General features: G+C 35.0%; 1 protein-coding gene across 1 annotated transcript; it reads left to right on the top strand.

Annotated features, from left to right (window-relative positions):
• Nucleotides 1-125: 125 nt before the first annotated feature.
• On the top strand, nt 126-23,066 carry CYRIA (CYFIP related Rac1 interactor A). Its single transcript, XM_084515319.1, is given in 12 exon segments — nt 126-198; nt 386-397; nt 400-465; nt 11,195-11,316; nt 12,206-12,311; nt 13,475-13,611; nt 13,696-13,773; nt 14,024-14,140; nt 14,239-14,318; nt 16,102-16,228; nt 18,853-18,923; nt 20,964-23,066. Coding segments are annotated over 12 exon segments (1,050 nt in total). The 5' UTR covers nt 126-128; the 3' UTR covers nt 21,028-23,066.
• Nucleotides 23,067-24,132: the final 1,066 nt, after the last annotated feature.

The following is a 24,132-nucleotide window of genomic DNA, read 5'->3' as shown; positions in this document are numbered from 1 at the left end:
TCTCATGGTCCAGAACTTGCCATAATGTTTAATACATGATGCAGACTGTGTCAAGCCCTTAGTTATAGTATTCTAACTTTACATATATAACTGTTTACGATTTTGTTGCATTTACTAGGTTTGCTGGGATGGGTAATCTTCTTAAGGTCCTTACCAGGGAAATTGAAAACTATCCACATTTTTTCCTGGATTTTGAAAGTAAGTTCAAACAATTACTAGACAATGAGAGAATCTTTCCCTGACTTAACAGCAAACTGAGGAAAAACTTTTAAAATCTGATTGCTTGCAGTGTATATTTTCCAGCACAACCAGTCTGTCCAAGTCCTTGTCTCTAAAACCATTTGTTCACTCAGGACTCCTTTTCTCTTCCTTTTCTATTTTTCAGGAACCAAATGGGAAATCTTTTAAAAGTTCTCACTTGCACAGAGCTTGATCAGGGGCCAAATTTTTTCCTTGACTTTGAAAGTGAGCAAAGCTTCTTGCCTGGCTTGCCTTCTTTGCTTATTACTTCCTAATAAACTGCATGCGCTTACGCATCATAAAGCAATTCAAAAGGGATTTGCAAGCAAATCAAATTACACTTCAGTTGAATATTGTTTTTTGATATTTATAAAACCATATAAAGTGATTTAAATTCATTCTGAGCAGAGAAGAGGGCAGAATGATAGACATTCAAGTAAAATCTTACCTCAACTTAGTTTCAGAAGATTTATAAACCATTTTTTGCATATGAATGAACTTGACCTCAGCTTCCTTTAACATTCAGTTATGTTGTTGTTGTTGTTGCTTCATTGAATGCAAATATATATTGGAAATAAAAATCTTGTTAAAATGTCAACAGTGTAGGTGGCACAGTTTTTGCCTGGTTCAGTGATTGATTTAACAGGATTATTATCATTTTTAAGAAGTAATGAAGTGGTCAGAGTGTATGTGCTTGATTGCATCTCTCTTAATTGCATGTTTAGCAATTTGCAAACAGTGTTTCGCTTTCTAATTTCCTTGTTGCATCTGTCTCTGAATCAAAGCTATTTCAGTTCTGCTGGCTACAGTTTTCCTGCATGTACTTCTAGACATTGTCTTGAAAACTGGTCATCAAGTCCTTAAATATGAGTTTAATCTTACTCCATTACTTATGTGAAATGCTTTTTATTTGAAATGCTAACAGTGTATAATGTTTTGTCTCTTAATATCTTTAAAGAACAAACAAAAATGTTTTGAGAAAAGTCACTTTTTGAATGACTTCATTTTCAAGAACAGTTTGAGAGAATTCCAGATGAGTAGGCATCAATTTTATTACCTTGAAATGGCTTTACTAAATAATTTATTCTGAAAGTATTTTTTCTGAAAAAAATTACATGAGCTAAGACTGTGTGTGCTCACTCAGAAGCACTGATTCAAAAAGTCATTTAAGCACATGTAAATCTTATGAAATTGTTCAAACTTGCTTTCTTGGATCAGAACTGGAGTGTATGCATATCACTTTGTACGTATCTTAATCTTCTCATCTCGATCTTACTATGTTAAGAAGGATCAGTTTTAAATTATGGAAAAAGTTAATTGGCTAGTTGGGGTTTAGAAAAAAGGTACTGCAAGCCATCTATGCCGTTTTCCCCTCTGTCTATATAATTTGACAATTTTATTGTAAAACTGAGATGTCAAATCTTTATCCAAAAGATCATGTAGTTTTTACTATCAAACTTCAGAGCGAGCACTGTGCCAAGCTATTACAAAGGTTTTCAGCTGCTTTGAGCCTTCAGGTTTAATCAGTCCCATCATGTCCTCTATTGTAAGAAAGTCCTATGAACCAGGAATGTAGACGTAGCAGGAAACAGGTGGCCTGGCAGTGGGAGGCCTCGTAGGAAGGAGAGGGGAAAATACCTATTTTATTGCCTTTCTAAAAGTGCACTGCCAACAAGAACTGAAATGGGCCAAAGCACCTTCTCCCAAGGGAAGTACAAGTGATTGGTGTAAGCACACACACACACTTGTCAGGCACAGCTACCTAGAGATTGAAATAAAGTCCTGGAGATTTTTATGGAATGAAATCTGTGTTCTGTGGAAGGGATGTGACAACAGAGGTGTGTAGTGGCATGCTTTTGTCTCCTTAGCCATTGAATGGTGTTAAAGCGTTCTCAGTTAATGGCCAGATGCCAATCTGCATATTGCTGGCTATGTGACTTTCTGTGGATTTAGTTTTCAGTTCAGTGGGTAAAGGTTGTCACTAGAGTTGGTTATTCAGAGGTCTCTAAAAGTCCTTCGGCTTTGTATCTCTAAGGTATAGTTGCTAAAGATACATCCACTGTAGTTCCAATCAGGAGTTGACATCAGTTTTTGATACCTTGTTGAATGAGATAGTTGGGACTATGCTTAAGTACAGAGACGTTCCTCATGCATTCTCAAACATAAACTAAATGATTCTATGTTAACACGTGAGCATACACTGAAATCTCCAGGTATCTGGTAGACAGTTCTGGTGTTATGTGTGTTTTATGAGATGCAGAAGTAATTGTAATTGAGAAACCCATTGTAAAGTGACTGTATGCTGATTATAATCAAAAAGCTGAAGATTTGTTTTGTTTGTAAATTCATATATTTAAAAGTGCATTCACCATAGCCAAAAACCTATCAATATCTGTATTGAACTTATGGAGAGAAGTCAAATAATTAGAGTACTCTTAGTTTTTTTTTCTTGGATTTCTATTCTTACATACCTGATGTCAGCAGTAAGAAGTATTATTAGAACCTAATGCAGTTACAAAAGTTTCCTTGTTTAAAAAAAAAAAAAAAGCCTTTCCAAAGCTTTGGAAAGGTGTTTCATATAATGTAGAATATAATGTAGAATCAAATTTTGATAGTTTCAGAAGTCTCAGATATTTTGATGTTATCTTTTATGTTATAACAAAAAGGTAATTTTAGTCACATTTTTAAGACTAGAACTGCATTACTTACAGTTCTCCTGTGAAAAACCCTTAGTGTGATGAGCTCCTGACACTGCAGGATGCCAGGGGCAGCGTGTTGTAGTGCATCCTTATAGAACACGACAGGTGCAAGAAATTCTATTCTTTTCTTTCTCTACAAAAGACTTAATGTGTCTGCAGGCTGAGTTAGGAGTTTTGTTTCTAGTTTCTCCAAAAGTTGTTTTTTCCAGTCGCTGTAGCTGTTGGACATTGTTTTGATCAAAGTTTTGATCCACTAAATTTAAACTAAGACAGAGTTAAAGTTACTGTAGAGACAAATGTTTTCCTACACAATTTGTTCCTTTTTTCTCCCCCTAAATTGTATTAGTCTGCAGAGTGAAATAGCTTGTGCTTTTCATTGAAATGTAAAAAGTAATTTTCAAATAAATGTAAAAATATGTAGAAATGTTCATACACACACACGTATACATGTGTGTGTATATATATATATATATATACACATACAAACAAATCCTCAGGTTAATACAGACAGGTTAGGTACCTATTTTAAGGAGAGCAAATATTCTTTTTCTGTGTCAATAAAGCCTTCAACCAAAATGCAGTTTCAAGGGTACTTGTATTATGCTTATGAATAGTATAAGACTATCACAGGCTTCCTTCGTTCAATTTCAAATATACTGCATAAAAAAGATTAGCTGCCAGGCTCTTTAAATATTTACTAATCTTCCAGCTATTTTGCATCTAGAAGTGTGATGGACCTTAGATAAGAGACTTAAAGAATGAATTAGCTGGATTGTAGAAATGCAGTATCCCTTTCTGTCCACAAGGATTTATCCAACTGTGCCACACCTATTCTGACAGATTCATCAGAGAAAAACTCACATCTGTGTTCATCTCTGCTTTAGACTGTGAAATGACTAAACCAAAGTTAAATAGGTAAAACTGTAGTTTCAAGTGTTAGTGGAGTTGTTGTTCAGTAACTTTCTTGAAAACATTGCTGTGCAAGTATAAATATCCCAGAGAGGTTTCTGTTGAGTTCAACTGCATTTATAACTGAACGTTATAAAAACACAGGAAATACTCTGTAGAATGTCCCTTTTTAGATGAGAGGTACGTTGAGTTGATACGTTTACTGTATTCCATTTTTTTGCATCAGGATATTGCTTTTTAGTTTTTGTGCACTTTTTCATTAGCAGTAAGCTGAAATCTCAAAGTAAATCTGTCAGCACTATGTCTGAAATGTTTACAGAATTTTTGGATATTCCTTCCATAGTACATTTTGCTGTTCTTCATTTGGAATTTATTGTACCTGAAAAGAGGGTGTGTGACATACTTCTTCCTGCTATGCATCTAATGTGCCATACAAATATTGTTAGGAAGAAAAAAAAAAAAAAAGCTTTTTCCTACTATGCAGGAGTAGAACAAATATGATCTGTCTTCATACCTCCAGAGTCAGGGGTTTTATGTGCTGATGTTGGTCAAAAGTAGTATGAGTGCTTATACAAAGGAAGCACAAGAAGAATGTGAAGGTTTTAAATTCACTTGATAATCAATTTAAGCTGATCTAGCTCTGTGCTGCTCCAAAGGGGTGATCCCCAATGATTTGTCACGTAGTCTTAAATCCTTGTGCTAGAATTAACATGTACAAATATGGTTGTACCAGTCATATAACTAAGTCAGATAACTATGTGGGATAATGACCCTGCTAGGAACTAGCTGTTCAAAACAAAACAAACAAAAAATTCTACCAGCTTTCAACTTCCTACTAAGTATTCTTCCAGTGAGATCAGAGTAATCTGGATGACTGCATGGTTGGAAGAGCCCTAACAGTGTCACATGAATGAGAACAGAAATGCTGGAGAGAACGACAAGCAATTGAACAGATCTAGATATCTTAGGTCAGTTAAGAAACTGCACAATAAGGTCAGCATAGTAGTCAGTAGACTTATTTTACTAGTTTCCCTTACTACCTTTAATTTTTAGGCAACATGTTGTAAGGTTGAGTTGTTCTGTGCAACAGAAATAAATTTATTTTCTTAGAAATTATGATTTTTCCAGAACAGAATTATGTTTTAATTAAACCCCAGATTTATTTATTTTAATTACAGAAAGCAAATTACTGTTCTACACTTTGTGTATTTGTATTCAAAATGATAGGTATTTGAATTGATTATATACCACCTTGTCTTAATTCCTCCTTTGCTCTTAACTCAAAAAAAATAAAAATCTTGTTAGGAAGAGTGAGTACATGACAAATCTTGAGAGTTTATGGTCTTCACAGCTGATGAAAGCTTTCGTTGTTAGCACGTAGGGTGAATTCTCTTAAAATTGTTTTTGTCCCTTCAAGAACTGTTCTGTTCTTGAAGGGACATTCTGTTAGACCTTCACCTTTTTTTAAATTAGTAACAAATAAATGAATTCTGAGTATTTGAAGCTCTTTCCGTAGCAACTTATGAGTGCTCTTTTTTGTAGAAATTTTGTCAAATTACTACTTCCCACTCTTCAGACAAAGTAAATAACTATTTCATGAATTCTTGGAAATAATTTGATGATTGGGGTAACAGCAATTTGTTTTGAACCTAAAAGACTGGAGTTTTATAACATGCTTTGGAAAACTTGTAGGTTTTTGGCAGGAAATGTCTCTAGTGTCACCTTCAGTCCCATCCTCTACCCACATATAAATATCTTTTATAAGACCAAACTCTTTGAACTCAGAACCTTAAAAGAACCTGAACCCTTTTTCCTAAATGTTAGCTGGGTGGACTTGTTATCTGATCCCTCCCCCGAGAATCAAGGACACTTACTTTCCAGTGTTTCTCCTCCACCATGGAACGATCCATGAAGTACTGAGTTATAATTTTTCATACATGATTAAAATTGTCTATTAATAGAACATGTCTGGCAATGGAGCAACTGTCCATTTTTTGCACAATAGAGTATTAATTAATTCCCTTACTCTGCAGGCAGGAAGGCTGGAGATGTAATCTGTATCCAGCCTGAGGGAGATTACATTTGTCTCCTGCACTTCGGAGAGTGCCCTAAGCAAGAAGTTGTGGTTTAGTCTCAGAGGTCACACCACCTCTTCTCAGGCTGTCCACTCCGCATCTGTCACAGAACTGAAGGGAGCAGCAAACAAGGAAGCCTCAGACTCAGTTGTTTGGCACAGTGTCATGCCACTAACAATTTAGAGAGCTTCATTTTGTTCTGGCTGATTTAGAAAGGATGAAATTCAAAAAGCCAGTGTACACTGGAATTTTGCCTTAAATGTTTGGTAGGATGCTGTTTCTATGTGGTACCATTCTTTTTAATGTATGGGATATAGCAGGTTTCACCTGCTATACCTGCTAGAGGGTTATACCCTCTGAAATACGTTATTCACTGTAGTTGAAAGCAAGGCTTTTTGTCTTTTTCAAGTACATAAGCTAGTTTTTTTTGTGTAATCATGTGCCAGGTTGGAAAAGGAAAAATCATTGGCATGCTGACAGACCTGTAAGAGGAATTCAGAAGGATGCAGTAATATACATGTATATATGCTGCACTCTGACTTGCTTTTGGTGGCTGCTGGAATTATTGGCCACATTCAGCTATGGGTAGGACAAGAAGAGGTGAAAGTAGAGCCTGTAAAACACCTTGCTTTACTCACTACTAGCTTTTTAGGTTGTCAGAGCCAGCTGACCATGGTATTTTGTGACAAATGCAATTGCACACTTAATGAAATGCGAGCACTATCCAACCTCACTGGGAATCCCCTTAGCTTGAAATTACTTTGAGGGTGGAATAAATGTCTGTGCTTCTCATCTGCATTTCAGATACAGAAATGGTGTACGGATTGGAAGTACTCCTTTTAGTACTGACTTGTTATCTCTTCATGAAAATCAATTGCAGAGATATTGTTACTCTTGACTTTGTCTTGGTAAATGCTTCATATCCATTTTTCTGTATTTAATCTTGTCCCGTGAGAACTAGTGTCTTAGATATGTAGTCGTGTCTATGCTTTTTCTAATGCATAAATGGTGAAGGATGAGGTAGGTACCTTTTCATTGTTAGGACTTTTTTTTGAAACAAATGACATATTATAAAAAAAAAAAAAATTTGTTCCATGTTGCAACACTACCAAGTACCCGAAATACATAACTCATCCACAAATGGACTGAATTTGGTCCAGAGTCCATCATTTCCGCCTTTAATTTTTTTTTAAATCAGAAGTCCCATCAAAAATATTGACTAGATCTTGTATAATGATGAAAGGGTTCATTTGTTCATGGAGTGGATGAATTACCATATTCTGGTTAATTGTGATGGAGCCAATGGAATAACTTTGCTCTCCAAAACTATTTTTTTTTTGCTTTCTGTATGAAAATTTGCTGGTAGAATCTGTATATACAAATATACAGATTTCATTGAATCACAGAATGAATGGACCTTAAAGATCAACTAGCTCCAACCTCCCACCAGATCAGGTTGCTCAAAGCCCCATCCAACCTGGTCTTGAACACTTCCAGGGATGGGGAGTCCACAGCTTCTCTGGGCAACCTGTTTCAGTGCCTCACCACCCTCTGAGTGAAGGATTTCCTCCTAATGTCTAATATAAATATACCCTCTTTCTGTTTAAAGCCATTGCTCCTTGTCCTATCCCTACACCCCCTGACAAAGAGTCCCTCCCCAGATTTCCTGTAGCCCCCTTTAGGTACTGGAAGGCCACTGTAGGTCCTCCCCAGAGCCTTCTCCTCTTCAGGCTAAACAACCCCAGCTCTCAGCCTGTTCTCATAGGAGATATTCCAGCCCTTCTGACCATCCCCATGGCCCTCCTCTGGACTTGTTCTAGTAGGTCTGTGTCCTTGTGCTGGGGGCCCAGAGCTGAATGCAGGGCTCCAGGTGGGTCTCACGAGAGCGGAGTAGATGGGGAGAATCACCTCCCTCAACCTGCTGGCCATGTTGCTTTTGATGTAGCCCTGGATACAGTTGGCTTTCCAGCTCATGTTAAGATTCTCATCAATCACCACCCCCAGGTTCTTCTCCTCAGAGTTGCTCTCAATCCATTCTCTGCCCAGCCTGTATTTGTGCTTGGGATTTCTGTGGCTCAGGTGCAGGACCTTGCACTTGGCCTTGTTGAACTTCATGAGGTTCACACAGGCCCAGCTCTCAGGCCTGTCAGGGTCCCTCTGGATGGCATCCCTTCCCTCCAGAGTATTTACCACACTGTACTTGAATACAGTATATTGAAATAATTGAAGAGGATTTACTCAGTTATCAGAGAGAGGTGCAAGGGTCTCCTGTTTTGTCTTGCTAAAGAAAGCGCACTCTGAAAGATAATTGTGAATTGTAAAGATTCAGACTTGAGGGTACTCTAAAGACTGTTAGACTTGAAATGCAGTAAGTTCAGTGATCTGGTACCTTACTGAGAGGGCTTACATTCTGTGTGGATAAGTTGTGGCTACAATTTTATTTATAAATTTGCTCAAAGTGCTTAAGAATGTGCTGGATCTCTAGTAATAAGATGCAAGAGGTGATGCTACCAAGCAGTAGTTCCAGGCTGTTACTGTTTGATTCATGTATGGCATTTTTACACACAGTACAGGGGAATGAGCTTTGGCATTGTTGGAATAGAAAAATAATTTTAAAAGCCAAACTCTCAACCATGAAGAATTCTTTATTCCTTTTAATGTTGTTGTTATTGTTTGAAGCAAGCTGTATCTTTTTCAGTGATTGATCACAGGTATTTTAGCTGACAAAAATACCTGGTAAAATCTTTAGGTAAAATCCCTTTTGAAACACAACTATAATTTTAGCAGAGCATCCGTTTGCGTAATGTACAGTTCATAAATAAGATGCATGTTTAAAAGAAAAAAAAAAAAAAAAAAGCCTGATTCATCCTCCCTGCCTTTGCGTTTAAGCTAAACACTTTCAGCATAAATACAAACTGCTTCTGCAAGTGCAAGCTAAGCCTATTGCTCTGTAGCTTTTGCAGCCTGCTCCCTCTCCCTTCCCTTTTCCATCCATCTACCTTTCTGCTAGTCCTACTTCCCCAGGTGCTGGGATACAAAATAGCTCAGTTGGTTTCAAATGTTCACCCTTACCCCAGCTTCCAAAAGATGAATTAGGAAAATTTGATAAAGATTAACTACAAAGGATGTTATTAAAGACCGTTCCTAAGCTCCAAAATGCTGAGCAGTCTACAGCATTTAAATTTTTATTAGGGGTTAAAACTTTTTAAAGTGAATTAACTGTGAAAGTAACATAGAAGTACTTTGCTAACTAACCCATGCTTCTGGTGACCTGTATATGCAAATTTTACACTTGTGATTTGTACTAATCATTTACTTATTCTCTTTTTTTATGCTGGTAATACTACTCTAATTAACTTTTACTTAACAATTAAAATACAAATACTGATTTATAGGTGACTCCTTCCTTCCTCCTACTTCATTGTTATTTGGTATGTAACATTTTAGCAAGAGTACCACCCTCCTTGTTAAACTCATAAATGTTCACTGTTTTGTTCCCCTCTTTTTCACAAGGTCAGAGAACCATTACAGTGTATACATGAGATTTCTTGCAGCTCGGGGAAAGAATCAGTCAGTATCATTGTAAGCTTAATATCACTAAGAGTTCAGTTCAACAGCACTGTCTCAGCTGTGATTTTTGTCTTTGGGGTACTTTTCCCTTTGGTTCTACCTTCCCTCCAAGATGTTTACAGGGGGTGATATCCGTGGGGTCTCGGGGAGTGAGCTGAGCCAAGGAAGGTACCGGTTTAATATTTAACTGAATTGTCCTAACCTGAAAATTCATAGAGAAAGTCTTCAGAAGTGTCTGCCCTTTCCATACTCTCCAAATTGAACTGGTTCATTTGCTTCTAATGGGGGTTGAGTAAATGAATCCCGTACTGATTTATAGCTGAAGAACTGTGTCTCATTTCTTAGGGAGAGTGAGAAGACTAAATAGAAAAAGTATTTTTAATGCCTGTTAACGTAGAGATGTGTATAGTTGCTCTTCCTAATCACTGAATTTCAAACTAAATGTATCTCTTTGCTTTGAATTCAAACAAGTAGCCCTTAACAGTTGACATAAGATTTACCTTCACAATATTTTTGTTTCCTCCATTAAGATCAAAATACTGTCTTTAGGGGAGAAAAAAAAAAGTCTCATAAAGTCTCATTGTAGAAATCTGCGGGGACACTGTGATTGTTTCTACAACTGCTGACAGCAATTGTAAATGTAGGTCATCCTGCCAAATCAGTGTCGTTAACTTTATGTTTCAAAGCAAAAGAAGGGAGAAGATCTCTACCTTGTCTTGCAAATTGATGTTTGAGGTCTGACATCATCACCTGACATCATGCTTTAAAAATCCCATCACGTGGGATTTGAATTGGAAAATTTATCTTAAAATTGTAGAATGGTTTGGATTGCAAGGGACCCTTATAAGGATCATTTGTTTCGACCTCTGCTGCCATGGGCTAGGACATCTTTCATTAGATTAGGCAGTCCAAAGCCCTATCTAATCTGGACTTGAATACTTCCAAGGAGGGGGCAGCCTGTTCCAGTGCCTCACCACCAGAGTGAATAACTTGTTATCTAATCTAAATCTACCCTCTTTCAATTTAAAATCGTCTCCCCTTGTCCTATCACTACGTGCCTTGCTTGCACTTGTCGAATTTCATGTTGTTAGCGTGGGCATTTTAATCTCCTTCAAAATGTCATTTCTCTTAATATAAAGGCCTACAAGCCATTCCCACCCTAAAAACAAAATTATCATTGTCAGAACTGGTTTTATTTTAGTAGCAGGAATGGTCTTTGACATACAAAGGAAAAATGTTTAATAGTACTGTACCTATTACAGAAAAGTTAGCCCAGTTAGGGAAGCCTGGAGGAAGTTTATATTCTACTGCACCGTTCAGACTTGATTTTATCCCCAAGCTGCAAGAAACATGAACAATCCTTTGCTTGAGGATTCAAGCTGTGGAGCTCACGAATGAGAGGCATTATTCTGTTTTCTAATACTACTGCTTTATGATACTGCTTCACTTCAAAATGCCACTTTTTGAGAAGAGACATTCTGAGCCAGAGCTTACCAAAACTGTACTGGTTTTCCTTCCTTGGTGTAAAGAAAGGAAAAACTTTGATGTTAGCAGAGTGGCAGTGCAGTATAGTTGTGTGTTTAAAAAAAAATGCATTTAACACATTGTCAAGTTGAATATAATTAAGTAGAACTGAGTAATCTTGCCATTTGTACTGCAGCTACCTTTTGACTTTGTGCCTTTTGCTTTTATGTTTCTTAGATGCACAGCCCACAGATGGAGAAAGGGAGGTATGGAATCAGATCAGTGCAGTTTTGCAGGACTCGGAAAGTATGCTTGCAGATCTTCAGGCTTACAAAGGAGCTGGACAAGAAATTAGAGATGTATGTTCATTAATGTTAATAACAGTTCTCTGGAAGCAAAATCAAGCAAAACTCAATGTGTTCCTTGCTTCTGTTCTATATCTAAGCATGTTCTGTCGAACTATACAAAAATCTTCGTTAAAATTGTTTTTTGAAAACATGTTACTGATTATGGGTAACATAGTAAGCCCTAACGTCACATCATCAGATGATGAAATGACTGTTGGAATTTCTTTTGGGTTTACTATTAGAAATTAGTAACTATTTTTTACTTTGATATACAGTTTCAAATGCCTCTTTTCATGTATCTTATGGCAGAAGTCACAGATAAGAATGTGGAAGAAATAATGCTCAGATATCAGAAATAATAGAAAAAAAGTTGAAAATAATGGTTCTGTATAAGAGAAATAATGAAACACAGTAAATTATAACTTTATATCAACTTTGCAGGTGTCTTTTTCTGTGAATCTGGTCCTGAAGTAAAATTCAGAACTGTTACTTAAAATTTGTCTCAACTTACAGAATCTTTTCCTGCATCAGTCTCATGTTTACTTCTATTATGAGCTATAGAACTTAAGACCCTGAATATGTTGAAAATTTCAAAAGGATCAAAACTTAAAAAGAAAACAAAAAAGTTTCTTATACAAATGTCTTCCCTTATGTTTTCACAATATTTTTTTAATCATCAAGTTAAAAGGAAGAAGGAAGCTGGAAAAGAATGTTGTGGGTTTTTTTGACTGCTTTTGTTTTTGTTTAATAGTTTTCTATTCCTGTACAGTGTAATTTCTTGTAATTGTTCTGTGTTTTTATAATACTTACTTTCTAAAACTCTGTATTAAAAAGACTTCCAAACCACCTTTTGGTCGTTACTCATGGATCACCATTCTTTACTGTGATGTTTTCATTTCAGGCAATACAAAACCCCAATGATATCCAGTTGCAAGAAAAAGCGTGGAATTCAGTATGTCCTCTGGTTGTAAGGCTGAAGCGTTTTTATGAGTTTTCACTCAGATTAGGTGAGCCTTGTGTTATTTTATCTGTTTTACCAGCTTACTTTAAGGAAAGACAATGTTTCTTTTCCCACAAACTTTTAAAAGGTTGTTACTCTTTCTTTTTGATACCGACAGAAATTTGCCTTCAATTACATTTCTCAGAGCATACCTTTTAATCTTTGTTTGATTTCAAAATTATCACAGTTTATTAGCTTGTCACTTAAGTCTATGTTATCTAAATAGAGGACAAGCAGAGAGTGTGATTGTAACAATATGAAGTTTGATGCCTCCCACTGTTCAGCACATCATTGATCTTTATTGTAGTAATGCAATTTGCTTTTTGTAATTTGGATTCTTGAAGAGAGCGGTTTTAAAATGAATTAAGACCATATATATATATATACATATATATATATAAATATATATATTTAAATATAGTAAAATATACAGTAATTTATGTTTGTTTTTGTTTGTTTGTTTGTTTTAAGGAGGGAGATAAGAGAAAGGAAGATATCAATAAACTCTCTTGCAGGGTGAAAATCCAAGCCTGAGCATGTTTTAAACTGATTTTGCCATCCCTGTTCTCCTCAAAAAATTATGTACTTAATCTTTGAATTAGGATTCCGGATGAGAGCCAGTGTGCAAAAAACTTATTCATAATGTATTTATAAAGTGGGAGAGCTACCAAAACAAGGGAATTCTTCTACAACATCCTAAATTGTGTACCCTTTTTGAGTAATGCTAGTAATTATAACCACAGGAGCTGAACGTCATTGCTATCAGTGCCTAAGAGTACACTTTTAATAACTGAGATGCCAGAATAATCTCTCTACTGTTGATGGCTAATTGAGTGAGATGAAAGAGAGAGGGCATGATATTTGAATACAGGAAAAATGCTTTCTCCATACAATTTTTGATAGGGATCCTAGATAAAGGGTGTTAAAAAGGAAAAGGAGAAGTAAGGGAAAGGAGCTCACTGATGCAAAATGGAGAGGAAATGACAGCTTAAAGAGGCAGGTGTCTTTGACAAGTGTTTCTCACCTTAGAATAGAAAGGAAGAATATTCCTGTTTGGGCTCTGCATATTCAAAGGGTTCCTTCCTTTTTAACAAAGTATGTTTAGATACCTATGTAAAAATTGTCATAATATGGACTGAATAAAAGCTGTGCTTCTATTATTTTATTTAGAAAAAGCCCTGCAAAGCTTATTGGAATCCTTGACTTGCCCACCTTATACTCCAACTCAACACCTGGAACGGGAACAGGCTCTGGCTAAAGAGTTTGCAGAAATCTTACATTTTACTCTTCGTTTTGATGAACTTAAGGTAAATAAAATCTTTTAGTACATGCTATTTTTTTCCATATATTTTGAATTGAAACTGATTATTTCCTATTTGTCTTTCCCTAAGATGAGAAACCCAGCAATTCAGAATGACTTCAGTTATTATAGGCGAACAATAAGCCGTAACAGAATAAACAACATGCATGTAAGTAAATAAAAGCTGATCTGCTGTTCATGCAGATGTATTTATTATTTTGCACACATTTACACCATTTGTGGTAATATTTTTTATTCTGATTAGCAAGCTGTCATGTTCTGTCCCTCACAGTGAGAGTTAATCAGCAGTGATTAGGCTGGAACTATTCATGCAACAATCTGCTTGCTGATATGAGCATCCTGCTACTGCCAAAATTTTTAAGAGTTTTACTAACTATTTTTTCTCGTGTTTTTATCAGCTAGACATTGAGAATGAAGTAAACAATGAAATGGCCAATAGGATGTCCCTGTTTTATGCTGAGGCCACACCAATGCTGAAAACACTCAGTAATGCAACTACACACTTTGTATCAGAAGTAGGTAATGGGGGAGAAATGGGAGAAATGCATAGACATTCTTAATTTTAATTTTACAAGACAATTTACTGAACAATGTCTATTTTTAACCCTTCTAGAACAAAACATTGCCAATTGAAAATACAACGGACTGTCTAAGTACTATGGCTAGTGTATGTAAAGTCATGTTGGAAACACCGTAAGTTTTACCTTAAATCTTGTTTTTCAAGATTTTTATCGTGTTATCATATTGGTATAGAAAGCATTATCTGTTTCAGAAAGCCTTGCCTCCTATTTTAACCATCTTAGAATATTTTTCATCAATCAGCATTGAATTTTGTTAGGTTGGGATTACATGGTCAGCCTGTATTACAACAAAGGTTAACATACAAGTGTAATTTAAGTGCATAGGTTTCAATATCTGTGTCTTGTCTAACCGGAGTCATATGCCAACTGCCATCTCTTGATTGCCCATTCTGCTAAATTATTAGCAGGACAGGTTTTGGCTCTTCCAAGTGGCATTTTTGCAGGTGATACACAGGGACTATTTTGAAGATAATTTGAATAGGTCTTTCTTGGATGCAGCCATCTTATTCTGGATATGGGAAAGTTCAATTGTATGGAAACTGTATAGTTGCTTTCTTACTTATTTGCATTATTATAGCCAGTGGAGTTACTATTGTTTAGCTGTGCTTTTGGCCAAGTATTTTTTAGGTTAGAAGTGTTCTCTGAGTGAAAAACACATACAAGATAGATTCACAGTAGTATTCTTGTCTTTGAATTATTTGCTCATAATGGTATGTAAAGGGTAGAATGCCCGAGGTTATTATGATTGTTTATGAAGATTCTGGAGAAGTGTATATAGGAGGTGGGGCTCATCTCACAATACTTGGACATCTTAAAATGCATCATTGAAAACTAACCTTATGTGTTAGCTCATTTTTTGGCAAAATTAGAATAACAGTAAGTAAAGAGTTAGAAAAAGAAAATTGACTTTATTATCCAGTTCTTAGTTCTAATTGTGGGATAATCAAATATTTTCACATGTAAATGTCTGAAGCCTTTAAATCAGGTCATGTTGTGATGCTGTGTTAATAGTAGTTGTAAACTGAAGAATAAAATCTGAAGTCATTGTAAACTGAGAAATAGTACAGTAAAGCTTTTGGTGTTTTTAATATTTAAGTATTTTTTTTATATTGAAAGCCAATGAATGACAGTAGATGTCTGTGTATTATCTATTCAAAATAATACTTGTTGGAAAAATAGCAGTGATTAGCGTTTTTCAGACTTTCTGGTTTTCTCTACTGTAGTTAATTCTTTATTTCTTGTGATGATTTCAGGTATTGGAGCTGTTAGGGACTGACTTAACTGTGCCATCCATACTCCTATTTTGCCGTTCAAAAATCACAGAAAATCTCTTTGGAATGAGTTCAGTCAAGTCCCATATAGTGTGCCTCTACATTTTAGATGTTTACTGAACCTGGGTTGTTGAAGTTGCCTATGTACTTAGGAGAGAGCAATGGCTATGATTCACCTAGGTGAAGCCCTAAGCTTCCTAGCTGCTAAAATTAGATCCCACCTAAATGTTAGTTGTTTCAAAGAAAGCAAAAAGAGTAGGTTTCATTTGAGGTCCAAATATGTTGCATTGCTAAGACTAAACGGAAGCAGAATTTTTGTCCATCATATTTTCATTAACTATGGAAGTCTTCAGCAAAATGTGTAAGTTGATGGCTTCACAGAAGTGAGGATCTAAACTGTGAAGAGTCAATAGGACAGATTTCCGTATGTCTTTGCTTTCTGAACTTCTTTCTAAATTGACATGGACTTATGCAATTTAAAGATCTTTAAAATTTTGCTAAAATTCTTCTTCTTGTACTACATTTAAGTACAATGTTAAGGTTTCACACATTCATAGTCTAGTTTGGAAAGCTATCAAGCTAAAAAAATTCAAGACTTGTTGTTTCTTTTGTTCTGTTTTTCAGAGAGTACAGGAGTAGATTCACCAGTGAAGAGACTCTTATGTTCTGCATGCGTGTAATGGTGGGAGTTATTATTCTGTATGATCATGTTCATCCTGTGGGAGCTTTCTCAAAGACATCAAAGATTGATGTAAGAATTACTTTTTCTAATATTCCATAGGTTTGAAAACTAGTTTGCAGATTTTTTTCAGTACAAGCTTACAACTCTGTATAAATCATTTTAATTACTTTTGAATGGCAAAACTTAAAACTTATGCTACCTGCATACTTTCACATCAGATTGTTTGAAATTAAAATAAGGTATTTTCTCTCAGACACAGATACCTATTTGTCTTTGTTAGCTCCGCTTTTCTACCAACTGTAGAGTTATACTAAAATAATTTTGTATTATAGCTAACCTTGAATAAGTTCTGTGGTCATAATTTTTTATTAATCATGTAATCTCTTTATAATAAAATGCTTATCCTTGGCTGTAGCTCTGTTGTAAATAGGCAGATATTCTACATTGTCTCTGCTTTGTCTGTGATCTAAAGTAACAGAACTGAAATGCTACTGTTGTAATGTTGATAATGAGCCTTCAGTTCTATTTTTGGCATGAACAGTCACAGCAAAATAAACGTGTTTTTTTTTGTTTTTTTTTTTTATCTGAGATATCGCAAGCACATACAAAAAAGTGCTCTATTGGTGCTACATATTTTTACAAGCCTAAATCTCATGAACTACATCTTTCAGAAGAAATAATCTGTAATTAATGAAAAAAGCTAAATCTTTCCCTTTACAAGACAGTCTACTTCAAAGGAAGAAAAAAAAAAATATGTATATATATACATACATATATGTTTTTGTACTCCATGACACTGAGTCTTTGTTAGCATTTTTATTTGTGGATACCAATATTTTACTGTATCTCTTTGACTCTGATTAACAGAGGGAAAGGGATTTCACAAAGAGGTGAATTGATTTGCTCAAAGTCATGCAGCAGATAAGGTCTGGGAATTAAATTCAGACTTCCTGACTTCTAATTTGGTCTCTTGCCTTCAAAGAATACATAAGTAGAAATTTTCACAGGACCAAATATACAGTGTGCGTACTTTGTTTATCACATTTATCCTAAAACCCTGTAATCTTACAGGATAGTCAGCGTAAATGGGAGGAAGGAAATGTACAACTCAGTTTTAAAAAATTAGTATATGATCTCAACTATTAATTTGCTTAATTAGTTTAGAGATTCTTCTTAAAAAAAAAAAAAAAATATATATATATATATATATTCCTGTTGTATTTCAGGTGATGCATACTAAAAAAAAAAACAATGCTGCTCTCCAAGCTAGTCATTTCTTAGGAGCCATTTGAAGAGTTTAGGGACAATGGAACAAATTACCTTTCTGTTACTCTCTCAAGGCTGGATACCAAAGAGTTGTATTTCAAGCTGTTGCTGATAGGCACCTAGCTTAGATACCCTAAGAGCTTCTATTTTTTTGATTGTTTTAAGGATTCTGAGGCTGACAAAAATGGAAATGAATGCTTTGAATTTTTATCCTTTTTGAGTTTGTCTGATCTGATGGGACATCTGAATGTGTACTTCATACTGTATTGCAGAGTTTCTCTGGTTCAGGAGAAGTAACTTTGTCACTTAACAATACATGTGCTGCTACCCTGAGAATTTCATCTGATTTGGTGTTTGCATTGCTAGTTTTATGTTACAGGTAGAAATAAGCCAACTGAACAGTGATCAGAAATTGTTAGACCAGTCTTTGTACAGGAGGCTGAGTCACATTTTCCAAATAATTTTTATTGGCAAATACATGGATCCTGACTTCAGTTAATCATCCACTTCCATAATAAGGCGGAGTTGCTCTATAGCTACAAAGAAAATAATGGCTTGTAGATTTAGCACTGTAATGTGACTTGGAAAAAGATCACATCTTGGCTGTGCCATGTCTTTATCTGTTACTTTAAATAAGATTGATTTTACCTAGACTGACTTCTGAATAGCTAATGGATATCTACATAGCAATGGGAAGAAATATGTATTTCCAGGGTACCATTCACTACATCTGAAATTATATTTTGGATAGGTTGGAGGAATTTACTGTTTCTCTCTATGAACTATATAAGGAGTCTGTATTTTGGGTCAGATAAGTTCTTTGTCTTCTTTCCCTGCTTTATTATCTTTTGTAAATTTGAACAGTATTTTTAGCCTGATTATTACAGTCTCCAAGGCAGATGTTCTTTCACTATCATGTTTAAAGTCAACACCAGAGACTTCTCATCTCAGATGAAGTTAGAAACCACTAGTTATGAAACAAACCATAAGCTATTGCCGTTTACAACTATAAATGAAATACTGAAAATTACTTCTCTGTGTGCAAGTATAAAAATAAAAGTCAAAGTTAAAACATCTCTTTTGATAGTTCCTATCAGCAGTGATATGGAACTCTCTCTCAATCTCTTTGATTTTTTTTAGCTTATATCAGCTATTCTTGAACTCTTTTCCAGTTGGAATTGGAGAAATTGTGTTAGTTAAAATAAACGTTTTTGATTTATAATTTAGTATCAACAGCTACTTAGTAAAGTAGGTGTTTTCTCTAATTTAAAATAAGTTGCACTTTTTATTGTGTCCTATAAAGCATCGTTAACACTCAGTAGGAAAAAAAAAAAAAAAAACTGCCTTTCTTTGGTGAAATTTTTCCTTGCTTTCAGCTAGTGCAATTCATATATTATTGTTCAATAGTGGCATGCTTCTGTTCCCAGATGAAGGGATGCATAAAAGTTTTAAAGGAACAGCCACCTGACACTGTGGAAGGACTTCTGAATGCTCTCAGGTATGTATCGATTAATTGTTTGATTCAGCCTTAACAAATTAACAAATTCCTCTTTTTCTTTCTTTTTTTTTTTTTCTCCCAATTTCTTCATATTTAAGACTTTTCACCCTAGAAGTTTGTTTTGTTAAGAAAACTGTCCTTTCAGGTATGCATTCATCACCTGGGATTTTCTTAAGTAATATTAATTTCTTTCAATTTCATTTCACTTTGATAGTCAATGACAATTAATACTGGAAGTTGTAGTGTCCTACGTCAGTGATACTTAAGTAGAAGTTCATTCAATTGCCTAAAAATTAGCTATCTAAAAAGTAAACAATATAGCTAAGCATGTTTTCTATGCTCAGTTAATATTCAGTGGGAAAAAATGAGCATTTGTCTACTTCTCTGTCTTTGTTGCTTACAAGCACGATCAGAAATCTCAAATTAGATAAATGACTTTTATATAAGTAAGGTTAGGTGACGTGAATATTAATTGCGCGCTCTACCACAATCTTCTTGAGACATCTCCAACAAATTGTCTAGAACTGTATTAAAAACTGGAATGGTATGGTGCTTCAACAAGCACTTTCTAAAGCCAACTTCAGAGCTGAAGTGACTGCTAGAAATGAAGAGCTAGGTTCCTCAAAGCTGTTTGCAATAACCACAGCAGCCTATGCAGAGACAGTAATAGAGAACACTAGAGGAAGGGATAGGAAAGAGACTGCAAATTTCAGGAAAGTTGCAATTTAGAGCTCTGATCTACATCTACCATCAGTTGGAGTAGACAGTTTGAGCTTTATTTTAAGGCGCAGATAAAGAAAGATTTCTTATATAAAATATCTCAGTAGTTAGAACACTTAGAATGAAAGAATTACAATAGAATATAGAATAGAATTGTGTAGAACAAAATTTCTATTTCTCGGGTCATCATTACTTCCCTTTTCTCTTTCCTTGCGATCTAGTGAATTATTTTATTTTAATGTTGCTAAATGGTACAACTTAAGGAAAACATCTAACCTAAACCCCTATATTGTACCTGAGCATTTGAGGCGCTCTCGGAAAGCAAGACACAAAGATCTGACCTCTCTGAAACTGAGAAAGGCATCATAGTAACAAATCTTTCACAGCTGTGTTGAATTTTTTAGCTGTAGAGGACTAGGATAGAGAGAGATCTACAGCCATAACCACCTCCATCTTTACTTATGTCTTTTGAATTGAAATTGATACAGACTTAAATCCTACAGGTGTTGGTTGTCCTTTGAGCTTGGGTGGCAATTGATTTCCCCAAAAACATACATAGTGGCAAATGCGTTTGGGCTTAAATGGAAGAAACACACTAAAGCTCTTTCAGTCCTCCTAGGATATTCATAATAGTTTAACTCAGCACAAAATAAACTGCTGGTTTAAAAAGCAAGCAAGCAAGCAAGAAGATTCTCTGTGTGATGGTACATCATAAGATGCAAGTTTAGAAGACATTTTAAAAAGCTTCTTAAACTTTTAGGTTCTGCCAAAATTCAATCTAGATTCCTAAATCCTAATTAGGATTCCTCTAGATTCCTATTTTTTTTATCCTATTTCATATTGCTTTCTATTTGTTATATTTCTTTTGAGGCTTTTAACTGAAAAAAAAAAAAGAAGATTAAGTCTGCCAAAAAAAAAAAAAAAAAAAAGTCATAGACAGTATCAAGATCTGTTCTTGAAATATGATGATTTGACTTCAGTTTCCTGCCAGATCACAGGCACTGTATTTGATTGCAGACCCATCTTTTAAATTAAAACACTTGCAACACTGAAGTAACTATGATTGTTGGCTTGAGGCCAGCATTTCTCCACCTATTAATAAGGAATAATTTATTGCAAAGGGTAATTAAAAGATAAAGAGCTCCAGACTAATAGTAATTAAATTCCAGTGATCAGTGAGTAAAGGAATATACAAGGGTCTTTGTGTAATTGACCTGTATTGACTTCCAAAAAAGCCAATGAAGTTTTCAGACTCTTATTATCCATGTTTGTTTTATTGTATTTACTGTTTTATTTATTGTTCTAACTTGTAATTTCTAGGTTCACTACAAAACACCTGAATGATGAATCTACTTCAAAACAAATCCGAGCTATGCTGCAGTAGTATCCTGAGACAAGTAGATGTTTGTATTGACCACAGAAGATGTGTATGTTTACATAATTTAATACAGTTGGTGTTAATACTCGTGTGTATTTACATAACCATTTTCTTCGCACTGCTAAAATATATGAATCTGTAATCATAACCTGACTGACTTTATATAGTGCAGCCTAAGTTTTTATGCTAGCCTTTATCTTTTGACTTTTAAAATACCTTTTCTACTTAGATACTTCAGCTACAACAGTTTATCTGTGTATTTTAATCCTTAAATGCCTTCTCTTCCAGAGAAGTAGGTAGTAATGAAGACAAAATGAAATCAGATAAACTGGAATATCAGAGATGCCATAGAAAAAGGAACTTTAAAGGAGAAATTTAATCAAAGAGAAAGTAAAATTGTATGAATAGAAGAATACCTGAATGTTCATTATCCTCATTAAATATATTGTCTTTCCTGTAATAAGTGGACATCCGATTTTAAGGATTATTTGCTGGCTGACATCTAAAAATGCATTGCAAAAGAGGTCATCTTACCTCTAATAAATATAGCCTATACCTTTCCACCACTGAGGAAATTAATACCTGTTTTCAGATTCAATATAAACATGAAGTGTGTTTCAAGACCATTGCTAGATTTTGAAAATTATACAGAATTTTATTAGATTTAGAAAGGTAAGGGAAAATGCTAATGCCTTGACTTGAGAAAAGAGTTTGTCAGTGTAAATATATCATGGTAAACATTATCTGTTAGAGACAGCTCTTCCTGGTAAATAATTTTTTTGCTGATACAAAACTGTATAAAGCTGAATGCTTTTCTGTAGCAGTAAAATTCCCTAGTGTCAAATTGCCCACATTAGACTAGGGATGAAATAAAGGAGTTTCAAGACCTGAGCTGTTCTTAGGCACTCCATCAATTTCCTGGGTAGTAATATTCATCAGCTGATTCAGAATCCACACAGAGGTATGTTTCAGCTGACTGCTCTTCATTGTTTTTCTAGGTGTGATTGATGCTTCAAGGACTTGAGTTCCTTGCTGAGTTGTTTGTTCTTTCTTTCTAGTAATTTTTCCAGTAAATGGAATAGAAATATTTTGCCAAAAGCAGCAAAATGTTCATGCTCTGTTAAAGTGTCTTTTCTGAGTGATCTACAGTTGCTGTACATATTCTTGCAGAGGTCACGTGAAAATGTGTTCAATTGTGTACTTTGCTTGCATGTATGTATGAAAACTCCAGTGCTTGTGCACAGATTCAGATTTGTATTTGTTTATTCTTGTGTACATCAATCAGGGTTTGTGTGCTGTCACTGGAATTTTCATGCATTTCGCTTCTGAAACATTACCCATAAGACTTTGAAGATGCATTTGGTCTGCTAAAACTCAGCTGCGCTGTTACAAATTTAGTCATTGAACTTGGTCCTTAAACAGTATTACTATCATAAGTTCTTTGGAATAGGAATTGCCTTAGAGTTTATTTCTGAGCAGAACTGCCACTATGAGGTTTCTCAAATCTTATGAGAACCCACAGAAGCTAGTGTTATACATGTAATGTTACAAGATACCACTGCAACTGTAGAGTTCATTTCAGAGATCTGCAGTTGTGGCAGATCACTATGTTGTCGTCAGGAACAGAATTAGAAATTGTGAGTAGTTTTTCTTTTTCTGGAAGATCACACTGCTATTTTGTAGTAGTAAATCCACTGTTTACAAACTCCATTTTTAATTGGGGGACATTTACAAATGTATATTAGGGAAAATCCTGTTTTGTTCATAGCCACTTTCAGTTAGATAAATTTAGGTGGATTAAAGGTTATTCTGTTGAGTTTTAGTAACTAAAGTTAATAGACGCTTACCTGCAATTATTTGTCAAACAATGAAGTCTTTAAGTAGCCTGGAGGAAAGCTATTTGTCACTTGTATAATAAAAATGTAAACGTTAAAGCATTCTGCAAGTTGTCATGTGCTGTTTGCTGAAGCCACTGAATTTCTTTGCCTGCTGTGATGTTTTTGTACAGAAGTTTGTTTGAAATAATAAAAAGTTTGGTACAGTAAGCATTGGCACTGTCTGTATTTAGAGACAACATTTAAAAGTTGACAAGGATTTTATTTAAGTTTTGAATCAGAGTTATAATAGGCTCACCTTTATGTATCCATTTTATAGTTTCTTTAAAAAGCATTTAAAATGTGTCACTTGCATGCCAGAACAATACAACCTCAAGTCAGTTAAACAATTCCTGGATTTTTTGACAAATAGTATCATTTGTCATCATGTCCAGGGGAAATTGTTGATACAGCTTTACAAAAAAGAGGAGATGAATCCCTTCCATGAAATTTATAACTGCACATTAGTGAAGTGTGTGCCACCCAAGGCTGTGGTGGCCGTCACAGGCTGCCTTTATAATCAATAATAACCAGAGGATGATTCATTTAATCTTAAGATAAGAGCAAATGATTTGCTTTCAGAAGAGAAGTTCTATAGACTAACAGTCAAAATTATTGATCTCCATTTTATCAGTTCTTCTTGTTATTTTGGTTCATCATTACGTAAGAATACATATTTTGTAGTATGGTAAATATTTAAGCCTCATAATGAGAGCATTGCAAAATGTGCATAAATATGTGTGACTAGTTTGGGACAGAGTAGCCTTTAAAAAAAAGTGGGGGGAGAGTTGTGATATAAAGACTAGAATTTGCTGCTGCAAAAAATGAATGGGTTTAATCTCAACTCAGAAGCGTTTATTAATTAATTTATGACTTCTAAGCTTTCTGCTACTACTAAGTGGCTGTCACAAAGCATAGTTGCTAAGATTATATTTGCTGATATGTGATAGGCCACAGATAAGCTATTTAATGTTTTGCATGTACAACTTTTTCTAGCTATATAGAGTTCTGCATTCATGTTTAAATATCTCTACAACCCTTACAGAAAAACTATTTGGATGTAGGCAAGTCTCTCTCTCTCCTTGTTTTCTTTTTTTCTTTTTTCCCCTTCAGTTTCCAAGTTTGCAAAACAGGTCTTCAAAGACCAAGAATAAATACAAAAGAACAAAACTATTTAAATAACAATATGATTCAAGGGCTTCATGGAATCAGAGTAGCTGAATTTGAAGGTACCTCT

This window comes from Aythya ferina, assembly GCF_964211825.1.
Source record: "Aythya ferina genome assembly, chromosome: 3".
Lineage (NCBI taxonomy): Eukaryota > Metazoa > Chordata > Aves > Anseriformes > Anatidae > Aythya > Aythya ferina.
Note: the sequence above shows the minus strand (reverse complement) of the source record. Positions and strands in the feature narration are given on the sequence as shown.